A 19974-nucleotide genomic window follows, 5' to 3' on the forward strand; every position below is an offset into this window, starting at 1 on the left:
AATTGAGTTATTTGTAGTGAGGTGGTTGGACCTAGAGTCTGTCATACAGAGTGAAGTAAGTCAGAAAGGGAAAAACAAATACCATATGCTAACACATATATAGGGAATCTAAAAAAAAAAAAAAAAAGGTTCTGATGAACCTAGGGGCAGGACAGGAATAAAGACACAGATGTAGAGAATGGACTTGAGGACATGGGGAGGGGGAAGGGTAAGCTGGGATGAAGTGAGAGAGTAGCATGGACATATATACACTACCAAATGTAAAATAGATAGCTAGTAGGAAGCAGATGCATAGCACAGGGAGATCAGCTCGGTGCTTTGTGACCACCTAGAGGGGTGGGATAGGGAGGGTGGGAGGGAGACGCAAGAGGGAGGGGATATGGGGATGTATGTATACATATAGCTGATTCACTTTGTTATACAGCAGAAACTAACACAACATTGTAAAGCAACTATACTCCAATGAAGATGTTTAAAATTTTTTTTTAATTTTAAAAAAATTTAAAAACTGGATCATGAATACTCATTAAAAAAAAAGAAAAAACCAAAATAAGAAACAGAAAGAAAGGGAAAGATAGGAATGAAAAGGAGACACCTTACAGGAGCTAATACTTTAAGCAACTTAAGTGGCTTAATTGCAATTAAAATTTAATTCACCACAAAAAACTGGAGGCCCTCGGGCTGGTGGCCCGGTTCCAGCTGCTTGGTATAAAATGAGTACGGCACAGCCACAGGACACTGGAGCTGGTCCTTAAAAATGACCTACTGTAACTACTTGACTCACTAAAGGGAGAGAAAAAAATACTAAGTATGTAGACTTACACGTTAATTGAGTTCCCTTTTAAAACTTTAAAGGTGTTGATTTTCAAGGCATAGAATTATTTCATACAAATCAAGAGAATGCTGGACACCAGATGGCAAATAAGCAAAAAAAGGTAACAACACAAATCTTTTGTTTCAGATCACTTTACTCCTATTAATTATCCTTCATTAGATTTGCTATATTCTGACTAATACTAAAGTCACTAACTGAATGACTGAATTGTGAACATCAAACCACACACACCAAGATCCCAGTTACTAAGTATTTTGTCTGTGTGTCCCATTCAACCTGTTAAAGGATTTTATTTATTGTGATTAAATGTGGTATACTGCTGATCTCTGTCTACTTTAATGTCAACTTGTGGAGCAATCATTTTAGAACAAAATAGCACCCATGAAAAGGTATCAAATTCAGCTTTTATAATGCTCAACAGATTTTATTTATAGTTTATAAGCAGAGTTTATACTGACAACAGGTTTAGAAAACCTTTCACTAACAATCCATTTTTCTATTTCAGCTCTTAGTGGCCTCAACAGGATTTTTCATCTTTGAAATTACCTTGAAAAAGAACATAAAGACATGTGGCAGTGGCAGTGGCAGTGAAATTCTGTCTGTCTCTGTCTCTAACTCTCTCTGTCTCTATCTCTCTCTGTCTCACACACACACACAGGGTATGTATACATGTGATTCAGAATGCATTCATGAGACCCATATCGTGAATTGTAGGACCATTCTAACAAGGGCTTCACGTAGCCCAAGTCAACTTTACGAAGGGGAAGAACAGTCTGTACTTTCCTGACTGACCAGCAGCAGGAAATGAATGATTTCTCTAAAAGGCTGGCCTGTTCCACTCCACTTAGTCTCTCTGTATGTGTTATTCATGCTGCTGTGTACTGAAGATGTACCTGGAACTCAAAATGATCTCTCAACTTGCTGAAGACTATTTTCAGAAGGGTAGAACCACAGAGACATGATAATGAAAGCAAATTACCTGAAGAATCTATTTGGAAATCAGATTTTGTTCTGAGTTTATAACTCCTTTTAAGATATACAGAACTAACAGTTTTATAGTTCTGCTGTAACATTTTAAACTATAACAAAATTGTTAAACTATCATAATAATAATCCAAAACCTTATGCCATGATCATGGCAATTTACCTGTGGGTCTGACTCATACAATGTTACAAATGGTATGCTGACTTCTGAAGCAGAAGGAACTGGTGACACCACAAAGGATGAGATAGTTTCAATGTTTAAGGTGGGAATGGGAAAAATGAAAACAAATATTTCCCGGACTTTTAAAGTGGTCTTCTCCAATTTATCTATTTTCTCAGAGAATATCATGGAGGAGGAATTTTATTCACTGGTAATATAGCAGATATCACTGCTTTTACAATAAAAAGTTAATTTCTTAAAGTTATCATTTCCACTCTCTTTTCCCAAAACCAGAAGAGTTTACCCTAACAACTATATGGCCACACTCAGCTATATCCAAGTCAGTGTCTCAGTGTGTGTATGTATGTGTGTGTCTCTCTCTCTTATTACTGTTCTCACGCTTTCTTCTTTCTCTTCCCCCAGCCTACCTCTCAGGCTTATCTGTGCTCTAATGATGCTGATCTCTGATTTAAGAACTTCTGAGCATAATGAAGACAGTGGAAGTCTTCAAATAAAGATCTTGATCACTGCCATGAACCTGTCAGCCACAAAGGCCCTGTAACACCAGTGCGATAAAAACAATAAATTCTATTCAATAATAGGTCTGAAAATGGTCTGGTAACAGTAGTAAAAAGTACCCTGAACAGTGTTTAGCACGTAATAGACAATGAAGAAATGTTAGTTTATTTCTCCCTTCTTTCTTACTGAGATGAAAAATGAGGTAACTGACCTCCAAGAAGATGAGACAGCTTGCCCAAGGTCCCAGCTAAATCAGAGATAGGGCTCTCTCCACACAGAACCAGGTCTCTACCCCTAACACTTTCTGCTATGCCATGGTTGCTCCCCTTTTGATGACATGTGATAACATCCTGAAATGTGTCCCATATTTTAATATTTTCACTTATATTTACCTGAAGCTTTTGTTCAAATGGCAGTTGATATAAACCTAAATTCCTAAAGCCTGGGAACTTTTTCTTTTAATCTGAAAGTTCTGTAATACGACTGCAGCGTAAACAGAAAATTAGGTTTAGAAATTACTCCCCCAAAAGTATGAAGGCAGCACTGGCAGGAAGCAATGGGAGGTTGTTCCAAGCCTCACAAGGGCATATGAGTACCACCAGCATAGTCACTAACACCAACTGAGCTTCAAAGAGAACGTGTTACACAGTGCCAGAACTAGAAACTGGCTTGTTCTTAAGGATGAAATGTCATTTAACAATAACTTTTTCAGAGCAGAGAGTGGGCTTCTAAAAAGCTCTCAGTAGAGTTCTATTGCTCTCCGCCAGTTCGTTCTGGGATCAGTACATTTCACCAAGAAATTAGGCAATTATCAGGAAAAGCAGGAAAATAAGCACTATAGGCACCGAATCTTTCTCCCCCACAGCTTTCTAAAAACAATCATATTTAAAGTTTTAAAGTTAAGAATATATTATGAAAGGTACTTTTTACTACAGCATGTTTTAGTCCTCTGTGACAACTTTATTTTATTTACACTGGTTTTTTTTTTTGAGCCAACGTTCACTCTCTTGGGGTACCTTCTCTTTGAAATCTTACTTAAGACTATATATAAGCATGTAAACTCATAGAAAAGATCTGGAAGGATGATAAAGACCAAACCTAAATGCAGTTATCTCTGTGAAGGGGAACCTGATGACCAAGGTTAGGGATGAAGGGGACTCATTATCATGTACTACTAGCACACTTTTAATTGACCTTAAGAAGGATTTTTTTATATGTACTGTAGACCTAAGACTTTTAAAGAAAGCTAAAGAATATAGGCTTCAGTATTAAGTGCTCTCTGTAGATTTTACACAAAGCTCTAGGAAATAAACACACGTCTTCTTTGAGTAGCAAATTTTCTAATTAGGAGGCCCTGAATCTTTCATCCTACTTCCCATGTGTCACTTTTTACATGTAGGGTACATTACTCCTAAACATATACAAATCCCCAAATATCAATCAACTTCCAAGAATAATGCCGTCAAAACTTTGTAAATGAAAAATGAAACAGATGACCTAGAAACAGCCATTATGAGTTCACTTCCTTTTCTGAACCAGATTCCCATCGTTTATGGTTCTATTACTGGTGTGCACCACAATCAAACACTGTATTGAGCTGTTCAAAGAAGGCTTTTTCAAAGCATGTTAGTCAACTCACTTGCTCCAAGCCAAAAATGGAATAGGAGAAATCCATGTATTTTAAGACACACTAAGGGTGTGTGCTTGGCGGCATGGTCTATTTTTAGGAGTTATATTGGGAAACTCCCTTTGTGAATGCATGTAGGAAAAAAACAGTAATAGAAGGGTAACTATATACATTATTTCATTCTTACAATAGTTCTGTCCAATATGAGCTAGGTATGTCTTCAAATGAGCCTGTTGTTCTTACAATTCCCAAAGGCTTATTTCTACATTCATATATATAACCAAAGGGGTTCCTGGAAGACTTTATGGCTTATTTTCAATAAATAGATTTTAAGTCTGCAAAATCTCAATTAAGTGAAGTAAAAATAAATCTTAAGGAACTGACAGGGGTCCCAGAGAATGCTAACCTAGAACAGGGAATGGGATTACAGCTGTCAGGTAATTCTCACATTGTGATGCCCAGAAGGAGAATGTTCATGAATTCTGCTACCCATCAAGTGATAGCCTGTCATTATTTTTTTCTTGGATACTGCTCATGTCTAATATGCTTAAAAAATAAGTAGCAAAGCATTTTTTGCTTTGTGGCATTTGTGTCAAGAGGAATACATTTCCACTGCCAAATCCCAGATTTTCTCTTGGTAAAAATGTTCTCAACCCTTGGTTTAAGTCTTTTTTTTTTTTTTTTAAGTATGAATGTTCTTCGCCTCAGACCTGTTTGCTAAGGGAGAATAGAAGTTACTGAGTAAAAAAAGCTTACTGCTTATCAGGGCTCTTCTCAGCCCTCTCCACTTTGGTCTGTAGAGAGAAAGTCAGAAACAACCCTTCACCTAGCAAGAACAATCACAGGGCCATAGATAACTGCTCTTATTCTATAACTGTATTTAACCAAATATGGTTAAAATCATATTATAGAAAACTCCTATTATGCTTTGAAAAGTAGATGAAATGAAAAAGACCACAGCAGTAATCAGCCTCCAAAAATCCCACTCTTGGCTTTAAAGATCCAGATTATATAGGCCATGTGTCTACGAGCACATTTGAGAAGTCGTCTGCTTAGAAAGTTCTGCATAGTTACATGTTTATCTGTAAAGTCAAAGATTTCACTGCTTCTACACTAAAACAGCTCCCGGTGCTGCTCTTGATATTATAAGGTAATAAACATACAATAAGTTCCTAAAAAGACTGAGAGGCCACAAGCAATATACTTACATTGTGAATTATCCATAATACTTATACAAGTTAAATGTGCCCATAAATCAGCTGAACTTTAATACATTTCTTTATAGAACATATGCAAGCAAAGTGAGGGATGAGGAGAGGATCAAACTGAAAACAGCAAGTTGATCCCCAACTACAACCAAATCTTACCTTTTCAGGTCAACAGTTGTGACACTAAACACAACTCCTTTGAGCCAAAGAATCATGAAGAGCCTCTGGGAAAAGGGGCAGTTTCCTATGCTTTCACCATCACTGCCAGCCTGGGAAACAGAAATAAACATTAAAAATCAAGGCCAAAGTGATGATACACAAAACAATAGACCTTTTCCTGAATTTTAGTCAAGGGTACTAGGAGACAGGAGAAGTTGCACTGTGGAAGGAAGAAATTCAGGTCTTTCATTTGCCTCTTTCTCTTTTTTTTGTTTTGGCCACACAGCGCGGCTTGCAGGATCTTAGTTCCCTGACCAGGGATTGAACCCAAGCCCTTGGGAGTGAAAGCACAGAGTCCTAACCACTGGACCACCAGGGAATTCCCGCCTCATTTTCTGAAAAATGGCCAGTCTAATATAGCGCTGTCCAAGAGAGCTGTCTGCAATGATAGAAATTATCTGAATCACCACTGTCCAATACAGTAGTTATTTGTGATATGTGGCTAATGAGTACTTAAAATGTGGCTAGTTCAAATGAACTGAATTTTATTTACTTTTAATTAATTTATATTTAAACAGCCACACGTGGCTAATGGCTACCTTATTGGACAGCACAGGTCCAATCAATCCCTAGGGGTACATATATCCTTGCGCCAGGGCAAAGACTATCATAGGTTTTATGAAACGTAAGTCATTTCTTGTTCTATGAGACAGTATTCTTTACAGGGCAACATAAAAAGGGAAACGTGTGCCTGTCTCCAAAGGGTAAAATAACTGCCAACCTCCCCCACATTAAACAAAATTATTCATGGGACTTCCCTGGTGGTCCAGTGGTTAAGACTCCACACTCCCAATGCAGGGGGCCCGGCTTCTATCCCTGGTCAGGGAACTAGATCCCACACGCTGCACTAAGAGCCCGCATGCCGCAACTAAAATATCCCGCATGTCGCAACTAAGACACGGTGCAGTCAAACAAATAAATAAATAATTTTTAAAAAATTATTCATTATAAAAATCCCATACCCAGTTTACACATTCCTTCAGGGAACAAGAAAATAACAAAAGATATCTTTATAATAAGTTATTTGTAATTCTACTTAATAAATGAAGCAGCTGAATTCCCTGAGCTCTACGATAACACAATTTTCCTAAAAATTAGAGTGGGACAAATCTTGAATTCCATCAAGTATGCCCCCCAAGTTTAAAAAGGAGGGAGGGGGGAGCAGGAAATGAAACAGCGAGCAAGCAGGCTGGAAGAGGACATTCTGACACTCACTAGCAGCCAACACAGCCCTCTTCACCATAAAGTCTATGAATAGAGCCAGAAACGAACTTTCAACAAGTCACTCAAAGATGCTGGTAGAAGTACTGTTTATTAACCTAAAGCAAGTCTCAAAAACTTCAGAAGCCATTTCAGTAAAATGCTACATTAGTAAAGTCATTAATTCCTAAACTAATGGGGAAATGGAGGGGAGTTAAAAAAAATAAAAGCAGTTACCTCATTAAATATAATACAGGGGAATCCCCTGGTGGCGAAGAGGTTGGGAATCCGCCTACCAATGCAGGGGACACAGGTTCAAGCCCTGGTCCAGGAAGATCCCATATGCCGCGGAGCAACTAAGCCCGTGTGCCACAACTACTGAGCCCGCATGCCACAACTACTGAAGCCCACGTGCCCTAGAGCCCGTGCTCCACAACAAGAGAAGCCACCGAAATGAGAAGGCTGCACACTGCAACGAAGAGTAACCCCTGCTCGCCACAACTAGAGAAAGCCCATGTGCAGCAACAAAGACCCAACGCAGCCAAAAATAAATTAATTAAATAAATAAATAAATAAATAAATAAAAAGCATAGCATGTGCACTCTTCAGGATAAATCTGGAAAACGCCTTTGTATTAACTGCTCTCCTAAAACTCATGACAATTCAAATAAGAAGTATTGCCATGAGTAAGTTTTTCCAAAGTCATAAGAGCACTAGAAAATTGGCAGCTACTAGCCACACGATGTTTTCATAAAGTAGAGTGAAACTGTGGAAAAACTCGGAGGTCCAGTAGTCATAAATCAAAAACTAACTCCTTTAATCCAAGCTGTACTAATAAAATTCCATTTCAACAAAGTTAAAGGATCGAGAATCACAACTAGCTGCTGGACAATCATCGACAGGAAGACACTGGGACTCACCAAAAAAGATACCCCACATCCAAAGACAAAGGAGAAGCCACAATGAGACGGTAGGAGGGGCGCAATCAGAGTAAAATCAAATCCCATAACTGGTGGGTGGGTGACTCACAGACTGGCGAACACTTATACCACAGAAGTCCACCCACTGGAGTGAAGGTTCTGAGCCCCACGTCAGGCTTCCCAACCTGGGGATCCAGCAACGGGAGGAGGAATTCATAGAGAATCAGACTTTGAAGCCTAGAGGGAATTGATTGCAGGACTTCGACAGGACTGGGGGAAACAGAGACTCCACTCTTGGAGGGCGCACACAAAATACTGTGCACATCGGGACCCAGGGGAAGGAGCAGTGACCCCGGGGGGGAGTGAACCAGACCTACCTGCTAGTGTTGGAAGGTCTCCTGCAGAGGCAGGGGGTGGCTCTGTTTCACCATGGGGACAAGGACACTGGCAGCAGAAGTTCTGGGAACTACTCCTTGGCGTGAGCCCTCCCAGAGTCTGTCATTAGCCCCACCAAAGAGCCCAGGTAGGCTCCAGTGTTGGGTTGCCTCAGGCAAAACAACCAACAGGGAGGGAACCCAGCCCCACCCATCAACAGTCAAGTGGATTAAAGTTTTAATGAGCTCTGACCACCACAGCAACAGTCAGCTCTACCCACCACCAGAGCCTCCCCATGAAGCCTCTTAGATAGCCTCAACCACCAGAGGGCAGACAGCAGAAGCAAGAAAAACTACAATCCTGCAGCCTGTGGAACAAAAACCACATTCACAGAAAGACAGACAAGATGAAAAGGCAGAAGGCTATATACCAGATGAAGGAACAAAATAAAACCCCAGAAAAACAACTAAATGAAGTGGAGATAGGCAACCTTCCAGAAAAAGAATTCAGAATAATGATAGTGAAGATGATCCAGGACCTCGGAATAAGAATGGAGGCAAAGATTGAGAAGATGCAAGAAATGTTTAACAAAGACCTAGAAGAATTAAAGAACAAACAAACAGAGATGAACAATACACTAACTGAAATGAAAACTACAGTAGAAGGAATCAATAGCAATATAACTCAGGCAGAAGAACAGATAAGTGACCTGGAAGACAGAATGGTGGAATTCACTGCTGTGGAACAGAATAAAGAAAAAAGAATGAAAAGAAATGAAGACAGCCTAAGAGACCTCTGGGACAACATTAAACGCAACAACATTCGCATTATAGGGGTCCCAGAAGGAGAAGAGAGAGAGAAAGGACCAGAGGAAATATTTGAAGAGATTATAGTCGAAAACTTCCCTAACATGGGAAAGGAAATAGCCACCCAAGTCCAGGAAGCACAGAGAGTCCCATACAGGATAGACCCAAGGAGAAACACGCCGAGACACATAGTAATCAAATTGGCAAAAATTAAAGACAAAGAAAAATTATTGAAAGCAGCAAGGGAAAAACGACAAATAACATACAAGGGAACTCCCATAAGGTTAACAGCTGATTTCTCAGCAGAAACTCTACAAGCCAGAAGGGAGTGGCAGGACATATTTAAAGCGATGAAAGGGAAGAACCTACAACCAAGATTACTCTACCTGGCAAGGATCTCATTTTGATTTGATGGAGAAATCAAAAGCTTTACAGATAAGCAAAAGCTAAGAGAATTCAGCACCACCAAACCAGCTCTACAACAAATGCTAAAGGAACTTCTCTAAGTGGGAAACACAAGAGAAGATAAGGACCTACAAAAACAAACCCAAAACAATTAAGAAAATGGTACTAGGAACATACATATCGATAATTACCTTAAACGTGAATGGATTAAATGCTCCAACCAAAAGACACAGGCTTGCTGAATGGATACAAAAACAAGACCCATATATATGCTGTCTACAAGAGACCCACTTCAGACCTAGGGACACATACAGACTGAAAGTGAGGGGATGGAAAAAGATATTCCACGCAAATCAAAATCAAAAGAAAGCTGGAGTAGCTATACTCATATCAGATAACATAGACTTTAAAATAAAGAATGTTACAAGAGACAAGGAAGGACACTACATAATAATCAAGGGATCAATCCAAGAAGAAGATATAACAATTATAAATATATATGCACCCAACAAAGGAGCACCTCAATACATAAGGCAACTGCTAATAGCTATAAAAGAGGAAATCAACAGTAACACAATAATAGTGGGGGACTTTAACACCTCACTTACACCAATGGACAGATCATCCAAAATGAAAATAAATAAGGAAACAGAAGCTTCAAATGACTCAATAGACCAGATAGATTTGATTGATATTTAAAGAACATTCCATCCAAAAACAGCAGATTACACTTTCTTCTCAACTGCGCACAGAACATTCTCCAGGATAGATCACATCTTGGGTCACAAATCAAGCCTCAGTAAATTTAAGAAAATTGAAAAAAAAAAAAAAATGAAAAAAAAAAAAAGAAAATTGAAATCATATCAAAAATCTTTTCTGATCACAACGTTATGAGATTAGAAGTGAATTACAGGGAAACAAACGTAAAAAACACAAACACATGGAGGCTAAACAATACGTTACTAAATAAGCAAGAGATCACTGAAGAAATCAAAGAGGAAATCAAAAAATACCTAGAGACAAATGACAGTGAAAACACGATGATCCAAAACCTATGGGATGCAGCAAAAGCAGTTCTAAGAGGGAAGTTAATAGCTATACAAGCCTACCTAAAGAAACAAGAAAAATCTCAAGTAAACAATCTAACCTTACACCTAAAGGAAGTAGAGAAAGAAGAACAAACAAAACCCAAAGTTAGCAGAAGGAAAGAAATCATAAAGATCAGAGCGGAAATAAATGAAATAGAAACAAAACAATAGCAAAGATCACTAAAACTAAAAGCTGGTTCTTTGAGAAGATACACAAAATTGATAAGCCATTAGCCAGACTCATCAAGAAAAAGAGGGCGAGGACTCAAATCAATAAAATTAGAAATGAAAAAGGAGAAGAAGTTACAACAGACACCGCAGAAGTACAAAGCATCCTAAGAGACTACTACAAGCAACTCTATGCCAATAAAATGGACAACCTGGAAGAAATGGACAAATTCTTAAAAAGGTATAACCTTCCAAGACTGAACCAGGAAGAAACAGAAAATATGAACAGACCAATCACAAGTAATGAAATTGAAACTGTGATTAAAAATCTTCCAACAAACAAAAGCCCAGGACCAGATGGCTTCACAGCTGAATTCTATCATTTAGAGAAGAGCTAACACCCATGCTTCTCAAACTCTTCCAAAAAATTGCGGAGGAAGGAACACTCCCAAACTCATTCTATGAGGCCACCATCACCCTGATAACAAAACCAGACAAAGATACTACAAACAAAGAAAATTACAGACCAATATCACTGATGAATATAGATGCAAAAATCCTCAACAAAATACTAGCCAACAGAATCCAACAACACATTAAAAGGATCATACACCACCATCAAGTGGGATTTATCCCAGGGATGCAAGGATTCTTCAATATATGCAAATCAACCATGATATATGGTGATACACCATATTAACAATTGAAGAATAAAAACCATATGATCATCTCAATAGATGCAGAAAAAGCTTTTGACAAAATTCAACACCCATTTATGATAAAAACTCTCCAGAAAGTGGGCATAGAGGGAGCCTACCTCAACGTAATAAAGGCCATTTATGACAAACCCACAGCAAACATCATTCTCAATGGGGGAAAACTGAAAGCATTTCCTCTAAGATCAGGAATGCGATAAGGATGTCCACTCTCATCACTATTATTCAACATAGTTTTGGAAGTCCTAGCCACGGCAATCAGAGAAGAAAAAGAAATAAAAGGAAACAAATTGGAAAAGAAGAAGTAAAACTGTCACTGTTTGCAGATGACACATGATACTATACATAGAGAATCCTAAAAATGCCACCAGAAAACTACTAGAGCTAATCAATGAATTTGGTAAAGTTGCAGGATACAAAATTAATGCACAGAAATCTCTTGCATTCTTATACACTAATGATGAAAAATCTGAAAGAGAAATTATGGAAACACTCCCATTTACCATTGCAACAAAAAGAATAAAATACCTAGGAATAAACCTACCTAGGGAGACAAAAGACCTGTATGCAGAAAACTATAAGACACTGATGAAAGAAATTAAAGATGATACCAACAGATGGAGAGATATACCATGTTCTTGGATTGGAAGAATCAATATTGTGAAAATGACTATACTACGAAAAGCAATCTACAGATTCAATGCAATCCCTATCAAATTACCAATGGCATTTTTTAAGGAACTAGAACAAATCATCTTAAAATTTGTATGGAGACACAAAAGACCCCGAATAGCCAAAACAGTCTTGAGGGAAAAAAACGGAGCTGGAGGAATCAGACTCCCTGACTTCAGACTATACTATAAAGCTACAGTAATCAAGACAATATGGTACTGGCACAAAAACAGAAACATAGATCAATGGAACAAGAGAGAAAGCCCAGAGATAAACCCACGCACCTATGGTCAACTAATCTATGACAAAGGAGGCAAAGATATACAATGGAGAAAAGACAGTCTCTTCAATAAGTGGTGCTGGGAAAACTGGACAGCTACGTGTAAAAGAATGAAATTAGAACACTCCCTAACACCATGCACAAAAATAAACTCAAAATGGATTCAAGACCTAAATATAAGACTGGACACTATAAAACTCTTAGAGGAAAACATAGGAAGAACACTCTTTGACATAAATCACGGCAAGATCCTTTTTGACCCAACTCCTAGAGTAATGGAAATAAAAACAAAAATAAACAAATGGGACCTAATGAAACTTCAAAGCTTTTGCACAGCAAAGGAAACCATAAACAAGATGAAAAGACAACCCTCAGAATGGGAGAAAATATTTGCAAACGAATCAACGGACAAAGGATTAATCTCCAAAATATATAAACAGCTCATTCAGCTCAATATTAAAGAAACAAACAACTCAATCCAAAAATGGGCAGAAGACCTAAATAGACATTTCTCCAAAGAAGACATACAGATGGCCAAGAAGCACATGAAAAGCTGCTCAACATCACTAATTATTAGAGAAATGCAAATCAAAACTACAATGAGGTATCACCTCACACCTGTTAGAATGGGCATCATCAGAAAATCTACAAACAACAAATGCTGGAGAGGGTGTGGAGAAAAGGGAACCCTCTTGCACTGTTGGTGGGAATGTAAATTGATACAGCCACTATGGAGAACAGTATGGAGGTTCCTTAAAAAACTAAAAATAGAATTAACATATGACCCAGCAATCCCACTACTGGGCATATACCCAGAGAAAACTGTAATTCAAAAAGACACATGCACCCCAATGTTCATTGCAGCACTATTTACAATAGCCAGGTCATGGAAGCAACCTAAATGCCCATCAACAGACGAATGGATAAAGAAGATGTGGTATATATATACAATGGAATATTACTCAGCCATAAAAAGGAACGAAATTGAGTCATTTGTTGAGACGTGGATGGATCTAGAGACTGTCACACAGAGTGAAGTAAGTCAGAAAGAGAAAAACAAATATCGTATATTAACGCACGTATGTGGAACCTAGAAAAATGGTACAGATGAACCGGTTTGCAGGGTGAAGTTGAGACACAGATGTAGAGAACAAACGTATGGATACCAAGGGGGGAAAACTGCGGTGGGGTGGGGATGGTGGTGTGCTGAATTGGGCGATTGGGATTGACATGTATACAGTGATGTGTATAAAACTGATGACTGATTAAAAAAAAAAAAAAAAAACAAAGTTAAAGGATCAAAATTACTCTCTTCAGTATGAATTACAATAAATACAACCTATTGGTACAACTGACTGAGGAGGTGAGGAGGATATTATGGTATAATGGAAAGCATACTACACTGGGAATCAGGGTATCTTATTCTACACCCAGTTTTTATTAATGTTAAAAATGAACACATAGCATCTAAAAAAAGTATGCTTTTTTTTTTATTGCTTCTAACAGTAACATATACACTCATTTTAAATTTTTTTTATTAAATGAAAGATTCTTTAAATTATATACTGCTTTAAAATTTTCAAAAATTTCACACACATGATTTCATATAATCCCAAAATAACCCTTTTATACTCCTACCCCTCTATTGCCCCTCCCCCCCACTAGTAACCACTAGTTCGTGCTCTATATCTGTGAGTCTGCTTCTTCTGTTTTATTCACTAGTTTGTTACATTTTTTACATTCCATATATAAGTGATATCATACAGTATTTGTCTTTCTCTGTCTGACTTATTTCACTTAGCATAATGCCCTCCACGTCCATCCATGTTGCTGCAAATGGCAAAATTTCATTCTTTTTTATGGCTGAGTAGTATTCCATTGTATACATACACCACATCTTCTTTATCCATTCATCTGTTGATGGACACTTACGTTATTTCCATACCATCACAATTGTAAATAATGCTGCTATGAACACTGAGGTGAGTGTATCTTTTTGAATTATTGTTTTTGTTTTTTTCAGATATACATCCAGGAGTGGGACTCCTGGGTCATATAGCAGTCCAATTTTTAGTTTTTGGGGAAACCTCCATACTGCTTTCCACAGTGGCTGCACCAATTTACATTCCCACCAATAGTGTCCAAGGGTTCCCTTTTCTCCACATCCTTGCCAACATCTGCAATTTGCATTCTTTTTGATGATCGCCATTCTGACTGGTGTAAGGTGATATCTCATTGTGGTTTTCATTTGCATTTCCCTGATTATTAGTGATGTTGAGCATCTTTTCATGTGCCTGTTGGCCATCTGCATTTCCTCTTTGGAAAAATGTCTATTCAGTTCTTCAGCCCATTTTTTAATCTGGTTGTTTGTTTTTTTAATATTGAGTTGTATGAGCTGTTTATATATTTTGGATATTAATGGGTATTAACCCCTTATCAGTCATATCATTTGCAAATGTCTTCTTCCATTCAGTAGGTTGTGTTTTCATTTTGCCATTGGTTTCCTTCACTATGCAAAAGCGTTTAAGTTTCATTGGGTCCCATTTGTTTATTTTTGCTTTTGTTTCCTTTGCTTTAGTAGACGGATCCAAACAAATATTGCTGCAATTTATGTCAAAGAGTGTTCTATGTGACTTTTAAGTTAATCTATATCAAAGGAAGCCATTTTATAAATTTAGACAGCTAATTTAGATAGAATCTATGCTAAAGGTAAAACTTTAAAACCTCACTTATCTATGTTTTCCTCTAGGAGTTTTATAGTATCTGGTCTTACATTTAGGTTTTTAATCAATTTGAGTTTATTTTTGTGTATGGTATTAGAGAATGTTCTAATTTCATTCTTTTACATGTGGCTCCAGTTTTCTCAACACTATTTATTGAAGAGACTGTCTTTTCTCCATCATATATTCTTGCCTCCTCTGTCGTAGATTAATTGACCATAGGTGCGTGGGTTTATTTCTGGGATTTCTATCCTGTTCCATTGAACTATAAGTTTGTCTTTGTGCCAATACCATACAGTTTTGATTACTACAGCTTTGTAGTATAGTCTGAGGTCAGGGAGCATGATTTCTCCCCCTCTGTTCTTCTCTCCAAGATTGTTTTGGCTACTTGGGGTCTTCTGTGTTTTCATACAATTTTTTAAATTATTTGTTCTAGTTCTGTGGAAAATGCCATTGGTATTTTGATAGGGATTGCACTGATCTGTAGATTGCCTTGGGTGTTATGGTCGTTTTAACAATATTAATTCTTCCAGTCCAAGAACATGGTATATCTTTCCATCTGTTTCTGTTGTCTTCAATGTCTTTCATCAGTGTTTTATAGTTTTCTGAGTATAGGTCTTTTACCTCTATTATTTTTAAAATAAAAACTGAAACACTACAGAAAGTCAGAGTTCCCCTACCCTTGAACCATTCACTAGTTATTCTTCTAGATTTTTATTTTCTATGTACACACTACTTTTTTCTTTTAAACATGTGATCACACTATACAGCTTTTTAAAATATTTTATTCCCAAACTAATATAATCAACCCTCTGGAGGCTGTAATGCCCCCACCAGGATGGTATCAGAGAAGGCCAAAGAGGGAGCCAGGCTTTAAACCCTGCCAACCAGTAATGAGAAACCCCCCTTTTTTCTTGGTTGGAAGAGAGGTGCAAGCAGAGGGGTGTCAGAGGAGGAGGCCTAGTAGATAGTAGTCAGGATTTTCAACATCAACCAGCTGTAATGAGGCCACCTCGACTGGGGTGTCAGTGGAGACCACATGGGGAGCTGGAACCCTCACCCCTGCCCAACAATAATGAGGAGCCTCCCCACCTTGGGTATCAATGGAGGCCGAGTGGGGCACCTGGACTTCTATCTCCACTTGGATGCCTATGTCCATCTGGCTTCTCCTTCCCACTGCCGTTCTTCTCTCCCACCCCCCTCCAGAGCAATGTCAGAGGAGTCTTATTTGAGTGTCAGAGAAGTTTAAACAGAAGGTTTAAACAAGATCCAGAGTTTCACAACATAATCAGAAAATGTTCAGGTTTCAATTGAAAATCCCTTGTCATACCAAGAACCATATCAAACTGAATGAAAAAAAGCAATCAAAAGATGTCAACATCAAGATGACATAAATGTTAGAATTAGCTGACAAAGATTTTAAAGCAGCCATGATAAAAATGCTTCAATGAGCAATTATGAACAGCTTAAAATAAACATAAAAATAGCCTCAGCAAGGAAATTCAAGACACAAAGAAGAACCAGAAATTTAAGAACTGAAAAATACAATAACTGAAATAAAAAGCTCAGAGGATGGGCTCAACAGCCAATGCAGAGGACAGAGGAAAGAATTGGTGAACTGAAAAACGGAATAATAAAAATTACCCAATCTGAACAACAGAAAGAAGATAGATAGAAAATTTAATACTTCTTATATATTTCCATATTTTAATGTCATCTAATGGTCATTTTTGAAGGCTTCACTGTATGCTATTGACCCAACAATTTCATATCTAGAAATTTATTCTATAGAAACACTTATACAGATGTCCAAGGGTACAAGAGGAAGGAAAAATGAAGTGTTGTTTATAATAGCAAAACACTGGGGATCTCCCAATGCCCATCAGTAAAGGATTTGTTAAATGATATCACACCACCAGAGGGTGGAAGTCAGGGTTAACCCATTTGGCCTTCGCTGGCATGGGTGGAAAACAGGATCATAGATTTTTCCTGTGATGTTTGGAATAGAGCAGCTATTGTCTGAAAGTTTTCTGTCCTGCTTAGGTTGCCCCTTTCCTGGATTTTTGGCTAGAGAGAGCAGCTTTTTGTCAGAGTTTTTGTTGTTGTTTTTGTCTACAACTGTTGGAGTTTCCAGGTTGCTGCGTTCTATAGCGCCAAGTCTGGGATGTATGAAGCAAAAACCCAGGAAACTCACCACCACCATCCAATCCATCTTCCCAAAAGTGGAGGTTTCTCAGATATATTAAATTTAAAAAGCAAAATTAATACAATGGATAATTACTAAGCCATAAAAAAGAATGAAATAATGCCATTTGCAGCAACATGGATAGACCTAGAGATTATCATGATAAGCAAAATAAGTCAGAAAGAGAAAGACAAATACCATATGCTATCGCTTATATGTAAAATCTAAAACACAACACAAATGAACATATCTACGAAACAGAAACGGGCTCACATAGAGAACAGACTTCTGGTTGCCAAGGTGGGGTGGGGGGGGAGGGAAGGAGTGGCAGTTTGGAATTAGCAGGCGCAAACTGTTATATATAGGATGCATAAACAACAAGGTCCTACTATATAGCACAGGGAACTATATTCAATATCCTGTGATAAACCATAATGGAAAAGAACATGAAAAAGAATATATATATGTATAACAATCATTTTGCTGTACAGCAGAAATTAACATAACATTGCAAATCAACTATATTTCAATAAAATTTACAAAAATTAAAAAACAAAATTAAAAATATATGAAAGGTGATATATATATACATAAAATGGAATATTATTTGATAATAAAAAGCAGTACATTACTGATACATGTTATAACTTGGATGAACTTCAAAAAATTATGCTAAATAAAAGGAACCAGTCACAAAAGACCACATATTATATGATTCCATTTATATGAAATGTCCAAACTAGGCAAATCCACAGAGACAGAAAGTAGATTAGCAGTTGCCTAGGGCTGGTAGAGGGGAGGAAAGAAAGGGGAGTTGGGAATGACTGCTAATGGGTAAAAGGTTTCTTTTTGGAGTGATAAAAATGTTCTAAAATTAGACTGTGGTGATGGTTGCATAACTTTGTGAATATACCAAAAAAACACTGAATTGTACACTTTAAATGGGTGAACTGAATAATATCTGAATTATATCTCAGTAAAGCTGTTTTTAAAATACATAGACTCAGGACTTCCCTGGTGGCACAGAATCTGCCCACCAACGCAGGGGACACGGGTTCAAGCCCTGGTCCGGAAAGATCCCACATGCCACGCAGCAACTAAGCCCGTGCGCCACAACTACTGAGCCTGTGCTCTAGAGACCGTGAGCCACAACTACTGAGCCCGTGTGCCACAACTACTGAGACCACATGCCACAACTACTGAAGCCCGTGCGTCAGCCTGTGCTCCACAACAAGAGAAGCGACCGCAATGAGAAGCCCGTGCACTGCAACGAAGAGCAGCCCTCGCTCGCCGTAACTAGAGAAAGCCCGCGCAGCAACAAAGACCCAACGCAGCCAAAAATAAATAAATATATATATATATATATATATATATAAAATTTTTTTAAATCTTATAAAAAAATAGATAAAATACATAGACACAGATTACAAGTATAAATATCACATACTGGACAAAATTTTAATTTGCAATACATAAATAGTTTTTAAACTATAACTTCATATTACAGAAAACATACATGTCTATATTTCTTAAAAATTAGAAAATCCAAATAATCAAAGCAAAAACATGAACAATACCACTGACAGAAATAACCACCAATTCCAGACAAATAATGAATCTTAGCATTCATTTAGGTTTTGTTCTTACAAAAGGAGTAGTTTTGTTTAATTTGCTATCTAGGGTTCTTCTCATACACTCACTGTTCCGCACCATTCCCCCGCCCCACCTCTGTTGTAATTCTTGAATTGCCTAATACCAGTATTTATTCAGAAACTACTGGACTAACTCCTACATTGCAGAAGAGCGGTCAGTGGTAGGTGCCTAAATATTTTAATGTTTTACTAATTCAAGGTTAAGGAACTGCTCACTTAGAAAACCCAGTTTAATCAGTTTTCAGAATAGTCAGATTTTAAAACACCCTAGAGGGGCTTTCCTGGTGGCGCAGTGGTTAAGAATCCACCTGCCAATGCAGGGAACATGGGTTCGAGCCCTGGTCCCGGAAGATCCCACATGCTGCGGAGCAACTAAGCCTGTGCGCCACAACTACTGAGCCTGCACTCTACAGCCCGCGAGCCACAACTACTGAAGCCCACGCGCCTAGAGCCCGTGCTCCGCAACAAGAGAAGCCGCCGCAATGAGAAGCCCAGGCACCGCAACTAGAGAAAGCCCAAGCGCAGCAACGAAGACCCTACACAGCCAAAATAAATAACTAAATTAAAAAAAAAAAAAAACACCCTAGAAAGAGAGCTTTAACTTGGTTCCTCTTTATTTCTTTGTGTTTAAGGGACTGGGGGTGAGGGATGACTACGACTAGGGGAAGAGAAAGAGAAGCTGGGACCTGAAGGTAAGAATGGGCTCCTGACCACTAACTTACCAATATTTTCCTTGACATATTTTCAAGGAAATGTATGAGAACAGTGTGTAGCTGAAAGAATGAACTTTAAAACTTTAAGAGCTCACTTACCTTTAATGTGGTTTCTATGTAAATTAGCTGTCTAAAAATTCACAAAATGGCTTCCTTTGATTTAGATTAACTTAAAAGTCACAAAACAACACAATAAATGGGCAAAGTCACCTGGCTTCTATTATCTATTCAGAGTTTTTGCTAAACATGCTGGAACCAAGGTTTAGAGTCTACAGGTTTAATAAGCTGTTATCCTTCTACAGGGTCTGCAGAGTATGGAGGAAATAACAATGTTTAGATTAAGACATATCTGGATTTGAATCCTGACTTCACTAAGTATTAGCTGTGTGACCTTCCGTGAAATACTTAACATTGTGAAACTTACGTGATATTATAAGGGTCAAATCAGTTAAGGTACACACAGTTCCTGGCACATGTTAAGAGTTCAGTAAATGTTACCTGACATTAAAGATACTTCATGCA

General features: G+C 37.9%; 1 protein-coding gene across 2 annotated transcripts in view; it reads right to left on the reverse strand.

Moving 5' to 3' along the window:
• The window catches only part of CLIC4 (chloride intracellular channel 4), an 89695-nt gene that overhangs the window by 37985 nt on the left and 31736 nt on the right, over nt 1-19974 (reverse strand). For both annotated transcript variants that reach the window (XM_082423359.1, XM_082423360.1), the window contains exon 2: nt 5493-5602. In XM_082423359.1, the coding sequence (XP_082279485.1) occupies nt 5493-5602 (110 nt within the window). The remainder of the gene's footprint in view (nt 1-5492; nt 5603-19974) is intronic.

Source organism: Balaenoptera physalus (assembly GCF_965194825.1).
Source record: "Balaenoptera physalus genome assembly, chromosome: 1".
In the NCBI taxonomy this organism is placed as follows: Eukaryota; Metazoa; Chordata; class Mammalia; order Artiodactyla; family Balaenopteridae; genus Balaenoptera; species Balaenoptera physalus.